Here is a 20,499-nt window from a genome sequence, read left to right on the forward strand (position 1 = left end):
TGTTCTGCTCCACTGGCGCAGAAAGAACTTTAATTCATGGAAATGTAGCTGCAACAAGTACAGTTATGCACTTGCTTCTGCCATTCACATTTGAGTCCCAGAGACAGCAGGAAACCCAACATTTCCCGTATTGCAACAAACAGATCTACTACTTACAAGTTTATTTTAAAATATTTACAAGTATTTTCCTGAAGATCTGGACAAAGTTGCATATCTGGGTCCTAAGATAAACAGAAAACCAAGTCTTTCATTTACTGAAAGTAGCCTATAGTTTCCTACTGCTATTATATTGCAGCATTAAAAATCACAAACAAACTCAAAAGTTAAGAAAATTACAGCTACAGCCTATTTCTACAGAGTGGCCAATAATGAGAAAATATTTTTTTTAACTTTTTTTTTATAACCTGAAAATAAAACAATTCAGTTCAGACTACTTTAAAGCAATGTCTAAATCTCTTAGAATTTGCAAATCTATTCACATTTACATCCTGCTTTAAGTACAGAGATAGCACAAGACAACTCATCAGCTGCATTCTTACCAGTAACTGTTCTTGGTCTTCCTTGGCATCCTTGTAAGAGGTGGATCCAGGCAACCAAGATGATAATGGAGTTTACAAGTGTCACATAGTAGCAGTAGGTGTTGATCATGGTTCTTCTTGCAAATTCCACAACTTTTAATGTAGACAGCAGAAAAGCATTACAATTACATTTGAAATCATGAAGAATAAATGATACATCTCAGCACCTTCCCCAGTTTCAATACAAATATGTGGCAACTTCAATTTGAAAGCATCTTTTAAGTGCATAATTACTTTTTGGAGTAATTATGGAGTAATTTTTGAGGGTTTTTTAAGGAGCTTCTACTTATATACAGTAAAGCATAAAAGGCACCTAACAGAGTTAACAAAAAAAAATGGCTTTAAGTTTAAATTTTTGAGGACTTCTAAAAACCAGTAATCACTCAATACTTCAACAAAATGTACCAGCGGCAAATGGAAAAAACTTCATCAAAAACTTAAGCATCAAATGCTTAAACATAAAATTATGCTGCTATTATCAGTTGTAACAATCATATGCTTATTCAGGTAACCACCCTGAAACAGGTCTGTGCTGCTGTTATGCTGGGCAATGTAACAACTCAGCAAATTACATTTCCTTTCTATTGTTATTTTACTGGAACTGAAATTTTACTTACTTTGAAAAGATCAGGTATTCACTGATTGCACTATAACATGGGAGAAACTAAATGACTGGATTTGAATGAAACAGAACTAGTAAAGCATGACTCTTATTATTTGTGTACATATCTAAATTGCCAAATCCTCAGCTCACTGCCATATTCCTAAGATTTCTACCTCTCGCAGCACTAAAATTAACTTTTGCTTATGTAAATCATCTTCATTTGGCCTTCTAGCTGGGCAAGACACCACTTGCTGTGGTTGGAGGCCTGGCTGCTGCTCTCTAGATAAGGATAGACCACGTCGCTTCTCAGCTGTGGTGAGAAAATAAGATCCAAGACAATGTGTACTTTGCACAGTCATGCTCTGGAATCCTAGTATACACCATTAGGCTTAATAAAAACCCAGTCAGTAGCTTCACAGCTTATGGAGAAGGGGAAAAGCTGGAACAATGACAGAGTAAGCAAATAGATTTCATATTCTTGGGAATTAATAAAAATAGAAGTAGGGCAATTTAGTATGAGCAAAAAGTAAAAATTCTTACATGACAAGTGTTTTATGCACCCAGCCACTGTGACTAAACAGCATGATCACTGTTCACAAAATCATCCACTTAGATGATTGCATTCAAAAAACAAGATGAACAGTTAATTTTCACATCACAGAAAATAAGGACCTTTCTATTTCAGACGCAAAGAGTTACCTTTGCCATTGAAGCACTGCCATCAAATTAGCAAAACCACCCAAATCTTACTCATGGTGTGCTAGGGTGAAGAATTGACCACTACTCAACTTAGCATTCAAAAGTAAGAAAAACGTATAGACAACTTTAAAGCATTTTGTTAATTAAAAACTGAAGCAAACAACTTTCTCTGAACACCTTTCTGAAACCATAACTTACTATTCTGTCAAGATTTAATTACTTGCCTATAAAGTACGGCCGGAAGTGTAGATGTCTTCTGTGCTCCTCCTTCCTTTTTACTTGGTTTCCTTTCTTTAGGAGCCCGTAAAATTGCTGGTATGTTCAATTTCTATTGGATTTGAAGAAATACAGTACACATGAGTCTCGACACTTTTAAAGAACACCACTCCCATCTCAAAGCATGAAGGACAAATAAAATGAGTGGGAGATTGCTTAGCTAGCTATTTTACAGACAAGAGTGACTACACATTTATCCCAGTATGATTTAGTAATATAAAGTAATCTTATATTCATTTTTTCAATTAAAAAAAAACCACACAGAAAGACTAGCTTTTAGAATTTTTCTTCAAGCTTCCAATAGAGGGATGGACAAGGATTCATTTGTCTAAGGAGCTGAAACAAGCAAAGGCAAATTCATGAATCTGACAGAATACTGAGGCAGTTTATTTTCCGCAGCATTGCAGCTACACTGGTGCTCGATAGGTTAATTAGAAAAATTATCTTATTGGACCAAGCCCTCCACAAAGCAGACGAGACTCTCTTCGGATTTCTACTAATCTGCAGTATGCTGGCTTCTCAGACAGCAACCATCTATCAAAGTCATTTCTCAGCAGTCCCATGGGTCTGCATCTGTTCAACCAACTGGAAAAAAAATGTCATGCAAGCTGTGTAAATGAATTCTGCTCAACTCTTCTTCTTCTTCTTTTTTTTTTTTAATTTATTAACATTTGCATTAGGAAATATATTTCTAAATACTTACTCAAAGGAGGAAAAAATATCCTTCGTTCAAAAGATACATTATGTGAGAATTCTTCTATGCAAGCAGGAGAGATGGGCAGACAAACAGAACTAGAAAAAGCTTGCATACCTTTGGAACTACTACTGCATAAATAAAGTGTAAGGTTCATTTTCTGAACAGCAGCACAAACTCAGTACTACCAAAGGGCACAACAAAATTGTGTCCTAATTGTATGACTGCATTTTCACAATAAGCAGTTTCTTCAATCTTGAATCATAATTGGAAATTATTTCAATCTCCCTCTCATACGCAAAACATTGCCTTTTAATACCTCTGACATAAAACACATTTGAAAACACTGCAAGAATCTACACTTCTCTTTTTTCCTGTATCAGTGAGAACAAAGATAATCGTTGGCAACAGGAAGTAATCCAAATCTTCTACTGTCCTAGATATTTAAATTAATTTCATCAAAATATTCCACTCTGTCCCGTTGCACACCATCACTGCATTTAAAAGGATTTATGTCTTACGAAAGCCATAAAGAGTTAACACATTATTCGAAGCCTACAGTAACTAAAGACAATATGGATACAAAACCAGTAGGATTAACCCAACGCTTCATGTTAAGGTTCATCACAAATGACAGGTCAATCACTTCCACCAAATGAAAGAATTTTGCAAACAAGAACACTATTACAACAACAAAATTAAGCTACGGGTTCCCAGTAGGTGGTTTGCAGAAGGCTAGGTACTTCAATCAGAAAGCATTATCCCCAGAGTAAAGCCTGGGTCTGATCAAATCAAATCAATTTATTCGGCCATGACAGAAACAAAAAGGGCTATTCTTGGAAAACTAGTTCTGCCTTCTTCTGTAAAGTGTGGGGGCGGGGACGGGGATGACCAACCAACCTGTCCAATGATTCTACCCAAAAGAGCCCAAATGCCTTGCCCTTCATTTCGCAGTTTTCCATTCATATTTTGTAGCTCTTCCAAGGACTCACACAGCTGAAAAGTTACAGAAAAAAAAAAAACAGGAATAAAAATTTACTAAGAGTTATTTAATAAAATTTATTCAACCTCTTACTTATCTAGGGTGCATTAGTTTACTGTGGGATTAAAAAAAAAAAAGAAACTCAAATCAATATAGCTGAGATCAGTGCAACCATTCAGTAATACAACAGAACTAAATAAAAAACCAGGGCAGCCACTTGTTTTGTAAAGATTTGAAACATTTCAGCATGCAAATAAGGTTTCACAAAGTCAAGTAGAGAGCAAAACGAAAATACAGCAACATCTTATATATGTTGTCCACACTACTTAAGCAGCAAGATTATAACAAGTGAACATATAAATTGATTAAAACTGTGTCTTGCCATATTAAAGAACACCCACTCACACTCACAGAAAGAGATAAAATGTATTAAAGGACACGAGCAAAAAGAAAGTTCTTTTTTTCCTTCTGTAAGTAACTGTTAGTTCCCACTCAGAAGCCCCATGCACAATGTTAAAAAGCTCCATGCACAATTTTGTTTTCCTTTATCATCTTTGCATAGTTCACAAGGATCTCCTGCTACATTTTCCATATGTTCTCATTTAAAACACACACATTTTAAGAATTAGAAGCTACACCATTTTTTGTCATCATTAACCATCACTTGATAGGTTGCTGAATTCGGCAAGTTGCAGCATGTCATCTGTCATAAAAAGTACAGTATTTCTACGTTTCAAAATATTTAAATATTAAAAAATAATTATTATTTAGTAAAAAAGCACAAAATTCCTTTTTAACCATGATGATGAATTAAAAATTACATGAGCAACATTTTGGGGGAGCAATGCGATAATTTATGGACCACAAATTTGTTATACTCAAAACAAACATGCAGAAGACACTATAGGTGTGTGAATACTGATTATTTCCACCCAAAAAATTAGTCAAGTCATTAAATCTAGGATGATCACAAGTAGAGTTGGAACTGACACAAATAGATAACACTCGAAGTATCCTAGATTGCCAGTTATCAAGTAGGGCTCCAAGCAAAGAACCAAGCAGGTTCAAATAGAACGCTGAATCAGACACAAGCAAAACAAACAAAAAAAGGGAGAGAGAGAAAGAGAGAAAGAGAAAGAGGGAGGGAGTGAAGAGTCAAACTCCGTTGTCTCGAAGTCTCAAGTGAAATACATACAAAGAAGGAAAAAAAGAAGGACCTTATGACACAGGTTGACTCCTGAGAGGGACCTGTCTGTCCATGTACTGGAGCGCTCAGAGGGGTCAGTTAAAGAGCTTGTGTCCAGTCAACACAGAACATTTCAGAAGTTGATTCCACTTGTTTGAGGGAAGACAGACTACTGAATATTTTCACAAGAAGAAATATGTTTTTAAGTATTACTTTTAAAGAAGCAATAGTGTGCAGCTTTCCAAAGACATTTTCTTTCATGGAAAGAAAAATGCTATCAAAGTTAACAGCAGCAATACTAAAACAGCACAATGGTTTATTAGCCCTTTTATTTCACCTTGTTATACTCCACATGAAGCTTTTCTTGCTCATTTTCTAATTTATCCTTGATATTCTTCTGTTCAGCCATATTCTCCTGGATTTGAATCATGCGCATATTTCTCTCTATTGAAAAGAAAATCGCATTATTTCTTATTCTTGAATATATATTTTTAAGTTTTATGCACTAAAAAAAAGCAATAGAAAGTATAAAACTATAACTATACAATGACACAAAACTGGCCTACTGGTTTATTACACAGACTGAGTAGAATGAACAGTCATAACATTTACATTTTGCTGCATAAATATTGCAGTTGTTTAAACTATGAGCTTTGATCAGCCATCTAGCAAACAGTCATGAAGTTGTGCTATTCCACATAGAAATGGAGGAGGATTTAAAGAAAAAATATTATACCAAAAGGTATCTGAGCTTCTATTCCCTCCTGTTAAATGAGATAGTTTAGTCTCCTATTTATATTTGAAAGATTTTATTCTTTTCTGAAATGTCTTTTTAAAAAAAAACCTGTGTAAATAGAGATACCAAGCACTTAAATAACTGACATAAAACAAAGTCATAATTCACATTTATCTATTAGTAACAACCAAACACAAGTAAAATAAAAAAGCCAATGAATTAGCACAGCTCAGTGTAGCAAAGTGATATTTTTTCATTGAGAAAAATAAGCCATTTTCACCCTTACCAAGGTAATAATTCACAAAGTCAGCAGTGAGAGCTGGTTGTTTATGTTTTCTTCTTCCATCAACACTGGAACTAGTATCTGAAGTATCCACTGGGAAAATGTCTGTACTAATTCCCATTAACTCGGCCTTGCGCATGAGCTTGCGAATCGCTGAAGCGCTGCTGGTGAGTGGTCGCGGCAGCTTCTCCCTGGGAACCCAGGCCTGTGGCCTGGTGGTGCGGGCCAGCTCTGCCTTGGCACGGTACTGCTGGAGCCTGGCATTGATTCGAGCCTGCAATAAAGAATTCCACATATTAAAAACATAAAAGGAACAATCCGAAATTAGTTTTAAGTTATAATTTGGAATGCATCCACATTTTATTTTCATTTCAAAAGCCACACAGTCTAATCAATGCCGTTTTCACTCCAGAACTCTACAACTCAAGAAACAGCCATTAAAAACAGACATTTCATTTTACTTCAAAATGCATACACAAATTACATTATCCTTTCACTAGGTTCTGGAGCTATGCACACGTTTCTTGATGAGATCTCCCCACCAATGAAAATAGCAGAGATGACTGCTGGCTTTCAGACAACCCCTTCTAATGATAATTTGATGGGACTGTGAAAACTCACTACTGGAAAAAGCCTTGGTTGACCTATCATAAATACATTTAGATACATTTTAAATTGTTATTTATGTGAGCAATAACAGTTGATGAGGAGCATTTTTGCCATATTTGACATAATTTCATAGGAACTCCTTTCTCAATGCCACTTCTCCTTATAAACGTTAAACTTGCTAATTATAATTTGTCAAAAGCACAACCCAAACAGAAGTAAAGTAGACAAGAGAAGCTCACAATATATATTGTTGATGACATCTGCATATTTGGGAACATCTGGGAGATTTACCCCAGAAGATCAAGCTGTTACTGACAGTTGGAAAATACTGTCTTGAGGGAACTCTATGGAGTGGCAATTCTGGCAGAAAATGACATCAACATACAAACTTTCAGAGGCAAAATTCCAGCTGACTATCAGCTAGAAGTTGTTTACTTGCCTGCACAAAGAAGAAACTAAACTAATGTGACTGCCCCACCATATGGTGTGAGATACTCCTGAGACAAAAGCAAAAAAGTGTGCATATATATACACGCTATGATTAAGAACATCTCTGATTCCAAACAGAATCCTTGAAGGTAATATTGCAGATAGTTTAACACATTACCTTACTAGGTCTTGAACACTAATGATCAAGAAACAAATGTGACATATAGTTCAGCTCTGACCCCAATGGCTTTTCTCTTGGACCCACAGTAGCAGGCATCAGCCACCACTTCACTTTATTCTCCACTGGAAGGACCAAAGATGGCTCAAAGCTTCTTTACTGATTACATGCTCAATTCTGAGACCTTTGAGGTCATTTAAGATGTCATACAACTGTACACCCTGAGCCTTATTGCAGGAATAGATAACAGATTAAAATGACTAATGTCTAAATGGAATCCTCAACTTAAGTTACTTGGATTTAAGCAATTTTCAAGTATATAATTTGCTCAAGGAATGTACATTTCTTTTATTAATATTTTAATAGAGTATTTCAACATAGAACATCTTTCAACAATCAGTAACAGTCCTAGACTGCTTTGTTATTACACTCTTTAGAGGGATTTACTTTCTTGGGCCACACCATTGTCTCAGTTCTTCCTGCCTGGACTACAAGGCATCAAATATCCTTTGTTGTACAACTGTATACTTATTTATGTTAGGTCAATGTTTATAAATCTTACTTAAGCCAAAAAAATCCTCTGGCAATGAGTTGTTGTATGTCCATATATATATATGCACACACTACAGATATATATAAATATGTATATACATATATAAATATGTATATATTTACTTCTTAATCCTTTTTTTTTTCCCAGACTAAGCTGTCTCAAGATCCTTATTTCTCAGATAAAATCCTTATTTAACAAAAAATGGTTGAACTTACTGATGGGATTTTAACTTCCTCATGCAGACAACATATGGTAAGGTAAGGGGTGAATTTAGACACACTTTGTGTCAACTCTCCAGTCAGACATTTCTAGTATGTATTAAGTATCCCTTACAGTTTTGCACTTTAATGACATAGAAGCCACTCGAAGACAAATATTTCATAAAATCTCAGTACATACAACTGGACATGGATATGTATTTTTCAAGTTTCCAATTTGTTTTCATCCACATAAACTCAGACATACACACAATACTAATGAAAATTCATACAACACCAAAGCCATCAACAGTGAAAACAAGTGGTTGCACAAAATGTACACAAGTTACCATGATTGTAACAAGGTGCCTATGACACCATGTCAAGTAACTCTACCTGCAGTTTTCAGCATTCATTCTTTCCATTTCAAAACATTTAATCCAAATAATTTAGATTAAATAACTGCAGGGTCTTGGTTTGGGGGAAAGAGAAGGAAGAGAGAGAAATGCTAGGAACTTATCAGCGTTATCATCAGTGTACAATATATGCCTGAAAGCAGAGCTAATAAGCCCTGTTATACCCAAACTGATTCTGCACAATGAGCACTTACCGTTATGTTGGGTAGTATTCATATCATTGTGATGGCTCCCCTACACAGGTGCATTTTGATGCAATTGAGAGCTAAGTGTATTCAGCAAGAATTATGAAACCAGTTTTAAATCAAGCTACATGAAGCTCAGTACTCCACAGAAATACTTTATTCAAAATGCTTCTACGATAAGTTTCCTCATGTTCAAAATCATTCTCAACAGCACAGTTAATTTTCAAATAACATCCTCTTCTCCTAGTCAAAAATCCTTGCCGAACTAGAAAGGTATGATTTTTTTAAAAATTGAAAGTTTGATATTATGGAAATTTATTTTCCAATCATCGCACTACAATTCTGAGGTCAGAAAAAAAGCAGTTACTTCTCTCCCATAAATGACTTCTATTATTTACAGCACCTGCTAATTGCTACAACAGATCAGACAGGATTCATTCAGATAACAAGATGTTTTTCTACACAGGTCTGTTTTTTACATGGAATGCAGTTCAGTCTAAGCAGTGAAGCAAACTATGCTATAAATTCTTCAGAATCAGAAAAATAATAACGAACACATATCGAAACATATGAAAGTACACAGATTCCCTCAGAGGGACTGAAATCTTGATATCAACAGGACATTTATCGCTTCAGGCAATATTTTAGTCAAGTTAAACTCTTCTGCCAAGTTCAAGATACTAAAGGAAAGAAGTAATACTGATCTTCGATGTAGAAATATGCCTAATTTTTTGTTTGGCTATCTTTTTTTCCTAAGAACCTTGAAGAAAATATTAAACAAAATCTATGAATTACAATGGAAAAGTAATTACCAACTTTTTGCCTCAAAACCAAAGTAATATTTTTCAATTCAGACAAGCATAGATATCCATATTTGATATTTATTGAAATATGCAATATACATATATATTTGAGAATTGTTCTTAGACACTAAAACCTACAAATAGTTAACTGTATTGTTAAATGACCATGAACTATCAATATATTTCACATTTAATTTCCTACTATAATAACATTTTTCCATTGTCTTTATTTCTGTCTTGATTAGCATGGATGATTAAACAGAGGCACTTGTGTCATGAATACAATACCTGAGCTTCTGGTGAAAGTTGCTTTTCTCTTTCCTGCAAGGACATTTTACAGTAAGACTGTAATGCCAAGTAGTTCTTCCGTTTCCATTTTCTGTCTAACCTGTCCGCATGCTGTTTACAATAAGCAAAAAAAGGGTCAGCTATATCCTGTTTCAGAGAAAACAAAGGGGAAGGAACGAAAATAAAGTAAGACATACGAGGCCAAAAGGCTCTGAACAGCACAAACATTCTGACAATCAGTTCACATGTTCAAATGGACATGTTTTTAAAATAATTATTACTCTAAATCAATTTTTTCATCTTGATGCAATTTACAATATAAGCTGGTTTTACATTGTTTTTATCGCATGACCCAAAATGTTTTTAAATGCATTAACTATTTAACTCTCTACTAGTCAATCTCTGCGCTATTTTGCATTCCCAGAAAAAAAAAATGCAGCCAAATAAATCTCTAAGTACAAATCCCTTTAACATATAACATGTATTGTTAATTTCCTGTTGCTTCGCTGTGTCTATTACACTATATCCTACAAGTACTTAACAATTCTGAATAATATCAAAGGCAATATAGTTCATTTCTCAAACGTTCTTTCAACTGATTTGGTGGCTATAGCCTCACATGATTTATCATCTCTCAGATGATGGGTTTTTTTCCATTTTTCACTGTTCATTCCATCAGATATTCAGATCGTCATGGCTGTAAGTTTATAGCAACTTTTAGAACCTGCAAAACTTGCAAGCAGACCAGAAATATCTGAGCCACAAGAAGATATATGGTTTGAGAAGTACATTTCCTTCCCAGCATATTTTCAAAAGTGTAGAAACACTCATAAATCTATAGACTAAGAAAAAAAACTTAAAGCAGTCTACCTTCATAAAGTAATAAAAATATTAATAAATTATTTGCCTACCAATTTTTCCTTTACTCCACCTATAAAACATAGACCAATAAAATCTACACAGACTTTCCTTACAAGCACATTTTATTTTGATATTTATATTTCACAGTATGTGACAGCTTACTGCCAAAAATTAGCAGCCCCTAAAATTAGATTGTGTGAGGTCTTGATTAAAAATGTTTTGATTACAGAAAACATGTAACACTTTAAGGTGGAAAGGCAAGTAAATGCATACATCTAGAAGAAATTCACACTGAGTGTTTGAAGAATCAACATTACACATAATTTATTAAGGACAATAACAATGAGGCAGTGTGCTATCTTTGTATTTATCAGCTTAACTGAAGAAAGTATTTTGTGATTCCTTTATGAATCCCTTAGTGGTCCACTGTTTTCAGAAACAAAAGTGTCAAGATCAACAGTGCAAGTAATGCTTGTATTTGTGTTACCTGTGGTACTTCCTAAAGCAGTAAGTTAAATTGAGCAGCTATAAACATGACAGGCTTAATCCAAATGATACATATCAGGATGAAATCGGGGAATCAAAAAGTACTTATGCCGCAAAAATTAACTGGAAAGTTGGAGCTTCAAATCTAAATTGCTTTGGATCATACTACAGGGAACAACTGCTAAGAACAGATATTAAGAAATTATCAGTAAGTCAGAAATATTTGCTTTCCATTCTGATTCCCAAGATTAGTGTTACCACAAGGAAAGTCATATATCTGTACTGCAATTTGAAGAAAATACTGGAACTGACATTAGAAATGTAGTTAATTTCTCAAAACTCCTATTTGGTACGAAACAGAGATTACTACACTACACAAACAGGTAGGTAAATATGTCACCCTAGGTGAAGTTCACGAAACAGAGTTAGAATTCATGTCTCTATTGACTGATAGTCTCTTAAGCCAACTGCTGTGTTAACTTTCTCTATCCTTTTTTCCACTCTGTTTCACAGGCTGGACAATCTGGTGAACAAAGAGCTCTCCCTGTACAGTCTCCTTGCTACCTATTTACAAAAACTGTGTTCAGGGTCTGTGAACAAAAAAGCCACAATTTCACGTTGTCTTCATAAGCTTTCAATAGAGCTCTTTTATTCTATCCTTTCCATAGCTACCTCTTCCGCTGCTGCTTCTGAGAGGAGGCCTTCCTTCTGAGCACAGGTCACATGGAAATAAGCTCTGCACATCCCAGCATCACAACTAATGCAGACACCAGTTCTGGCAAAACGAGGATCTTCACAAAAACTGCATTCCTTTATAAAGAATGGAAAATGCCACAGTAAATATTTCAGGTGCATTTTGATAATTTACATCTTACATATAAAAAACAAACTGGTAGGTTATTCCTGTGTGGTACAGAAACCAAGTATGTTCCCAACAGTTGACATTACTTAAAGCTTCATGCTTTCTCAACCCCCACTACTGATTTAATTTTCAACAAGCAATGGTGAAGTGCTTAAACAACGTAAACGGCATGTTGGATGAACTTTTATATGACCCTCCACATCTTGCATTCCCCTTCAGAGAAACAACACCACCCAAGCAATTCAAGCACAATTAATTATATAAGGTATATATATATATATTATATAAGGTTTGATATTATAGTATCATAAAAACCAATATTCCTCAGTAAAAGTTCAATTGTTTCACAAGTTCAGAGGGCAAATAACAAAAAAAGAACAGTGCTCTGGACTGAAAAACATAGATAATTATGCAGTTATCTTTTTCATAAACAATGACTGAGTCGACGTGTGACAATGCAGAAAAAATACTCAAAAATCATAAATATAAGTAAAGAAGGTTGCAATTCACTTAATTAAGGCACTATGGCTTCAGATATGTGCATTCTAGGCACAGTCATTTGCAATACAGCAAACTGACGTGCCCTAACGTGACCTGGAAAAAGCCAACAAACTTATTTTTCAGTCAGATCCATTCCTCACCACAATTTCATACCAAACAGTTGTGTCAGCAAACTAGAGTGATGAGCACACAAGCAGGAAATGGAAACACTGCTTAAGCAGTGCTGCTATCCAGTGCACAAAGATGATCTAAAATTATACAGGCATGCATTTCTTAAGTCTCCTACTCGTTAAATAGAGAGCAAAGGTGTATATCATCTACAGAAGATACCTCCATGTATGAAGTTAAACAACAACAGAAAGGAATGGCAAGGAAAGTTCTGTGACAGAAGAACCTCAAAACACCCACTCGTTACACTAGAAGGGCACCCTTTAGCTGAGTAGCTGCAACACGTAACAGATAAGAAATTAAGTTAAAAAGACTATTATATTAAGCTGGTTTTGCAGGGGGAAATTTAGCTAAGTAAGTTGTAACTTCCACACTTAATACAGCAAATAGCATTTATAGCTTTGCAAGACTACTGAGTCATCATCTGTACAGTTCACTTTCGCCTTACTCACAGAAAGAAAAGATGTTCAAACTCTTTGTCCTGCTCCTATACATCACTCATATTATTAAAGAGCATGATTCATTGCAACAACAGTTTGCAGGGTCTGGGGTGCTTGCTCAAAACTTTTTTTATACAAATATTTCTAAAAAATGCTAAATGCCTCAGCAGGCCCATGCTCCTGATACAGGTATGTTGTACATGGGCAATCCAAAGTGTTTTAATTTATTTTATATACTGTATGTATTTTTAAAAATGCACTATATATTTTCATTTAGTATTCAACTTAACAAATTGACACTCCAGAAAATGAAACTGACTTTGCAGAAATGAAGCGATAGAGCTGCAGACATACAACCACCTTCCCTCACGTTAGCCTGATAGATATGTCTTCTCCACACTCCCTACATTAGCCACAGAAACAGTATTTAGCAAATTACCAAGTCCTGTCCTCTGCCCACTGTATCATTTGTTCATGATCACTTTTGATCTGGATTGAAAACATTTACATGTAAAACCATTTTAATTTTCATGACATTTTTTGGTTCATGTTGAAGGGTTCATGTTGCTTTGGATTTTTGTAAATACCTTTTTGTGTGCATTCTAGCTTGTATTCATTCTAGCTTATATATAGACTCTAAAGTAACTTTTACTGAATGTAGATCTGCCCCTTTCTCAATTGACTTAACCTCTCATTTCTCATCTCAGAAATCCTCTTCACTTTACACTGATGTTGTCAAACTGCCTTTAAAATAAATTAGCACCTGTGTAAAAAATAGGGAAATTGGGGGAAAACAGTGACAGAAATTATGGAAAACAGTGGTAAGGAAATTGGTAAGAGAGGGAAGAGCAGTGGTATAACAACAATGAACAAACTTCATCTCATTTTTAGACATGAACCTCAGTGAAATTGCTATAAAAATTAAAGTTGGGAAGAGGCATGTTATTCTATTATATGTAAAAACATACAATAGAGCTAACTTGTTGGCACTGCACCTCTTCTAAACTTACCTTTGCACCGTACTTTGAATAATTCATTTCAGTTAGCGTTACTGGCCGCAGCTTGTCAATATCTCCAAATGCCACTCCTGGAACGTAGAGGGCACAAACAATATGGACCCACCTAAAACAGCAGATAAAATTAGGTTACTGTTATCAACATTTTGATTCTGTAGTATACTCACCATTTGCAGATTTCAAAAAAAAAAAAAAGATGCAGATGTTAGAAGAAACATGTTTGAAGGAAAGTACATTAGAAGCAGGGACGGAGTGCCTATTTGGAATTCAGCAGCTCAGACACTGAGCCACAGAGTAAGGCCTTTCAAAGCCACTGGTATTGCTCTGCCTGTCTGGATCAAGGGCTGGGCTACCATCACCTTTCTATTCTGCTGGCTTTCACATGGGGCTCCGCACACTTTTCATGCAACATGAAAGGTATATGAAGATTTCGATATTACTTATAAAGCTAAGGCAGACAGACACTTTCATGATGGGGCAGGGTGTAAGAAGGGGAAGAACAAAATTACACAGGTAGTCACAGCAACTCTGAGCTCCGAGCATACAGCTACGAAGTACTTAAAACACAGCATCAGTCAGACTTTGCACTGTTAGTTACATCTGTTAGTATCATCAAAACTAACTACTTTTAAGCAATGTGGATAAGACCTACATTCAGTAATAAACACATCTGGGTGGTATTACAGAAAGGCCTATCTGAAACTCAGCTGAACAGACTGTCACTTAGTTGGACTCTTCTTCACTGGCCATAAACAAACTGCAGAGTAGTAAGTCTAAATCTTCAGCCCAGAAGGGCAGAAAATGAGACAGCATGAATCTGGACCTCAGTGTCTAGTAATTAAATACCATACAATGGTAAAGGCTTCAGCTTGAAGTCTGCCTTTGATAGACATCTTTCTAATCTCCTGAAACTCTCAGCTACCAAAACTGAGCCTTGCAGCAGAAGACAATCTTCTTCTTCTTCATGTAATGAACACTTTCTTGAAGATCCAACTCTCATTGTCACAAACCATCAGTTAGGGACATTCAAAATCTGTCCTGCACAGACAGTATGCATGACTCAAATTAACTAAGACAAATTACTTCAAATAATCTTTCAATTTTATCAAAATTCTGCAACTATTTGCTACTCCTTGCTAAAACACCAGGTAGGAGCAAACTGTGATAGACAAAAGGTCAAGACTGCTATTTTTTGTTATCTTAAAATATTCAAGAAAATGGCCTTACCATTGCAGAGATACGTAGCTATCACCTTGAACCTACGAGCTCCTCAATGCTCATGCCAATCATGACATGGGATACAATCATGACATAGGGACTTCAGACGTAACCAAGCTGAAATATCCTGTGTTTGACTCTTAGCAAGTATGTTAATTCAGCACTTTACGATCTTACCAGTCATTAATATTTAACAGCAAATATGTCACTAGTGAAGACTAAAACTCCTTTCTGTTCTATTCTAATCAAATAATAAAATCTACTCCCTGTATTCAAGAAGACTCATGATGATATGAGAAACACTTCTTCCCTTGGCCCTTTCACCAGGGTTTCAGTATAGACCTGTTACCACTTACTCAAATCCATATTTATGCTGCTGTGATCTTTTTTTCCAATCTTCTACCACTGTTTAGCCTATCTCTTCTCCTTCCTCTTTCCTTTGTATGTCACTCTAAAAATTCAATTCAAATCTAAAAAATTCAATTAGACCAGAGCAGTAACATTCAGAGTTCAGGTGCACTTAAAACAGCATGTTTATTAATCTATTATTAACTAGATGTCTACAAATGAGAGAAATACTGAAGCTGATGATTATACTATTCAGGAGCTACATGTAGCCCTGATTTCCCATGTTTCCCAAAGCAGCATGCTTCTCATCAATGGTCCTTAGACCTACAATGCTGGAATTTATCACATTCAGATTTATTAAGTTTCGCACTAATTATTTATGAATCATATATCCAAACAAAATCAAAAAAAAGCAAAATATGAAAGGTTCAGTAGCAAGCTCAAAAATACATATATATTCCAGTCTTTACAAAAGAAAACAATGATCTTGCAATGCACAAGGTTGGTGGACCAACTTAAAAGCCATGAAGTCGCATCACTCTATAAGAAACTTCTCAGTAAACCTAAAATAAGCCACAACATTGACTGATCCATAGTACCATATCTGACAAGACTCTTTTCACCTGTGTATTTGAAAACAAGTTTTTACCCTACAGTTAAATTACTCAGGTTTGAGACACTAAGTGGTAAATTCCCTTTAAAACACAAAACAATGAGAATAATGTATATCCCAAATACACATTTACATGCAAGAACTGCATTGCTTTTTCTGCACAGATTTTTGTCTGCACAAAATGACTGGGTCACAGCACTTTTAACAACTGGAAGATGCAAAGAAAATTTAAAGTTTAAAGATGAGTTACAACCTTGTCTGTAAATAACGAAGTACAAATATGACAGCCTGCTAGCTGCCAGAGAACAAGCTGAGATACTCAAGTGTTCTGCCAAACTTCTTGCTGCTCAGAAAAGGAGTACAGCTCATTACAGGTTTTATTACAGTATAAACACTCCAGCATGCCAGCACAACCTCATAACTTAATACAATGCTATATGCAAAAAATAAGATTCTTCTTATTAGTATATGGAAAATACATTTCCTGTCTGGCTCCTCACTTATCCAATGGAGGCACAAGATATTCCTGTGGGGGAGCAATGGAGCACTTCTGCCCTTCCACACTGTATCAGGAAGTGGCAATAGCACAGCCTAAATCACTACTATACCTTAAAGAAATGTTCTTCTATAAGAAAAAGCCTATGTGTAGGCTTAAATGTGTACTTTGGTAAATATTAGACATTTACTAAAATAAACGCCTCATTTAAATGAGCATATTTTAATTGTTTGCAAAAGGGGAAAAAAATTTTTTTTAAAAGCAAAATACCACATGCAGAATGAGACCTGTAACCTTGAGCTAAAGAGACTGCTTGTTTGTAAATAAAAAAAAATCTGAATTCAGTAGGGCTTCCTTTCTATACTCTTCCTTCAATTTAAAATGTGTAATATAGAACAAATCTTTATAAGCTGAAGTTACATATCTCCACAATTACTATTCTTAACAAAAATCCAAGGTTCTGGTTGGAGATTTTTGATAGTAAGTTTTAATACAGACTCCTAAATGTACCCTCCAAAGTTCAATATGAAGATACACATCTTCTACAAGCAGTTGCTTTCTCAATTTAATTTGCACAGTCTTTTCATGCTTCACTGGTGTATTGAATGCTGCTGCACTCTGTAGGAGTTTATCTATGATAAACCCAACAGCTGGCTGCTTGCTTCATACTGACCTTCTCAAAATGTTTTAGTGCATGTCACCCAAGTATTGCAGTATTACAGATTTAAACTGCCATTTCAGTGTGATTGGCACACAAGTGCCTCATTTCTTTAACCACCTATATGTGAACTCAGACCTGAATCTTTATTAAAAAACATGCATGAGTCAGTCAAGTTCACAGCTGAAGAAGTTTCAGCTGCTTTTAATATCAGTTCTAAATATTTTCCTGCTCATTTATTTAGCTGCACATGTTTTAGAAGCTTGTAATTAAGACAAATTGGGTAATCAAAGAAGAATAATCTTCCTTGTTACTCTACCATCCATTTAGCTTGGAGCAATGATGACAGATGTTGATTAGGGAAAAAGAAAAACTCCATACCGAAACAAGGACAGAATTTATATTTTTGGATAATAGCATTTCGAGAAGTAAAATTTCATAAATTCATATTTATACTTGTGATACTGTGAGGTTAATGTGAAAAGGCTTCTGCTGAGAAATTAAGCACCTCATTATTCTAATGATTCACCTTTCATGTAGGAAGAGAGAAGTTATTCCAACTTGATTATGAAGAGAAACTGAATAGGTTTGGTTTGTGTGATTTCCAGCACTGATGCATATGAAGAATTTATTTTAAAAAGGTTGTAAGGGGATGAAGAGCAATGGTGAGTTAAAGGAATCTTGATTCAGTAGTCTCTTCCTGTGAATATTGCAAGAAAAGCACTGAACTGGGTTGCAGTTTACTGAGTACAATGAAAACATCATGGATACTGCCCCAAGACACTATCCTTCATCTACAGTGTCCTGTCCCCCTATCCTTGAGAATTCAAATTTGTAAATAAATAATAGAGAGCATAGGAATTTTCACATATTAGTAATGTGAATTAGTAATTACTAAGTGGCATTTGTTTTTTTCTAGTACATAGGCTCTATTCATCTGATAGCAGTATCACATTATCTAGCAGATAAAGATACAATAACAATAAAAAATTATTGTGATAACGTCCACAATCACCAAGGCAGGCAGGTGCTTCTGCACAGACAACCAGTGTCACAAAGAAAATACTTCTAGGTTAACCAAAAGCATAACACCATTTTACAAGAAGAAATTTAAGCAATTTTTAAAATGCTGACTCTAGATTCTACTAGGGTTATATGGGAAATCACATATATAGTGCTTCAATTGCTTACAGAACACAGGAATAAAAAGGTTAAAATAAAATTTGCCAGGTGATATCAAGTCTCACATTTCCTGCTACACAATTGACTTTTAGTCTTTAAAAACATTTTTTTTTTTGCTTATAAAACTATTATTAAAACAACTGGGAAAAGCATAATTTGCTTAATTGTACAAAAGCTTCATAAGGGAGATGCACAGACACTCTTGAACCTAATACAGACCAGAAAACAAGGATTTGAAACCCATAAGTATTAAACAAGAAGCACTACTGCATCTATGGGATCAAAATTATTCACTATAAATCCTTACTCACTTCTGTAACATTTGTTTTTAAAAGCTTATGACAAGCTCAGTATCTGAAAGCTTTGTTTATTACCACATATCTGCAATTTATACAACCATAAAACGTACAGGAAAAGAACTTACTTGTCATGGTCTGTAAAGAAAAAAAAAGAAGCAAACAAAACCATGCAGCAAAAAACAGTAACATTACCCATAAATCAGACATCATCTATAATATAGTGCTCTCCTTTATTAGAGAGAATTAGTTACCATTAATATTTACTCCTTAATTTATGTGACAGGATTGGACTATGTGACAGGAATGGAAGACATCACATGAGAATTAATCTGCTTATTCTCAAATTTGACCTGAATTCCATCCTAAAACACCCACCTCTGGTTGGAAATTATCATAAGCAAAGCATATTCTCAAAAATCAATAATATAATTTTTATAATTCAAAACAATCATAATATACTGGGTCTGTCTGAATACCTTAAGCATAATTTCAATATAATTTTTTTATGCTACTTTTTACCATTGCCTGGCATTACAGATCCAGTCCTTTGCTCTCCTAAAAAAACCCGTGTAATTCTCCCACTTATATCACACTTGAAAGTCAATAGACTTGAGCAGAGTCTGTACAAGGTTTAAGTTATGGAACTGTCTCCTATAGGAACTGTCTCCTACAGGAACTGTCTCCTAATCTTTTAAATGTAAGATGACACCAAATTCAAAACATCACTTATTCAGTCTTACCTGCCTGCATCAGTCTCCTTGAAGATCCCATCCTGGTTGGGACACAATTCACAACTAGGTGTGACGCCACATTTGCATGCATCACAAAACCAAGGCTCTGTGGAATTTTCTGAAGCTGAACTCATGATAGAGTCACTCTCTCCATCAACACCGTAGCAACCTACATACAGGATAAATGGAAGAGCAATATAAGAAAAGACAACTGTACAAGTAGACACTCGCCAGTTACGACATGACTTCAGGAGGAAGCACACACATATAGATTCAGGGGAATGATATTCAGAAAAATACTGAGATACCCAAGAAAACTTAAAATATTTTTGAAAATATTATCGTTAGTGCCAAATTTACATTTTAAAGAGACTTTAATTCCAAGAAGTAATCTATTTTATGGGACTGTCTTAGATTACAAATGAAAAACAAGAAGAAAAAGACTGTTCTACTTTATTCTTCTAGCAACACTCGGAGTTCTTCCAGACTTTCTATTAAGAAGGAAAGTAAGAAAACAAGACTTAAAGCAACCAACAAAGACTGAGAAAAACTCAATGCATTTTTTCAAATAAATAAATATATTTCAAGTTAAATGCAACAAGCTCTTCTCTCTGAAAATTACCATTCTTTGGAGAGAAGGGGAGAGTGCTTAGTTTGCTTTTTTCTCTAGAGGTTCATTATGTCAGTAGAATCCAGTCAACAAATAAGCACTCCACTTTTCCACCTTGCATTCAGCATTCAAATCAAAGACAAGAGAACATACACATGAAATAAAAGCCACTATTTGACTACTTTTAGTTGTAGGACTGAGCTTAAAAACGTTTCCTGTAACTTCAAAACCAACATATACTTTGTGGAGCACAGACTGACAATTCTGAGACATCACACTGGTGATTGATAAAGAATGGATTTTTTTTTTAAAGC

General features: G+C 35.0%; 1 protein-coding gene across 4 annotated transcripts in view; it reads right to left on the bottom strand.

Moving 5' to 3' along the window:
* PHF14 (PHD finger protein 14) overlaps window positions 1–20,499 on the bottom strand; it is a 156,169-nt gene that overhangs the window by 108,796 nt on the left and 26,874 nt on the right. For all 4 annotated transcript variants that reach the window (XM_064676454.1, XM_064676448.1, XM_064676451.1 and 1 more), the window contains exons 5-13: window positions 19,585–19,744; window positions 14,025–14,136; window positions 11,716–11,853; window positions 9,697–9,843; window positions 6,042–6,312; window positions 5,357–5,463; window positions 3,752–3,847; window positions 2,114–2,209; window positions 540–679 (exon numbers count right to left, since the gene is read on the bottom strand). In XM_064676454.1, the coding sequence (XP_064532524.1) occupies window positions 540–679; window positions 2,114–2,209; window positions 3,752–3,847; window positions 5,357–5,463; window positions 6,042–6,312; window positions 9,697–9,843; window positions 11,716–11,853; window positions 14,025–14,136; window positions 19,585–19,744 (1,267 nt within the window). The remainder of the gene's footprint in view (window positions 1–539; window positions 680–2,113; window positions 2,210–3,751; window positions 3,848–5,356; window positions 5,464–6,041; window positions 6,313–9,696; window positions 9,844–11,715; window positions 11,854–14,024; window positions 14,137–19,584; window positions 19,745–20,499) is intronic.

The sequence above is a fragment of the Pseudopipra pipra genome, chromosome 1 (genome assembly GCF_036250125.1).
Source record: "Pseudopipra pipra isolate bDixPip1 chromosome 1, bDixPip1.hap1, whole genome shotgun sequence".
NCBI lineage: Eukaryota > Metazoa > Chordata > Aves > Passeriformes > Pipridae > Pseudopipra > Pseudopipra pipra.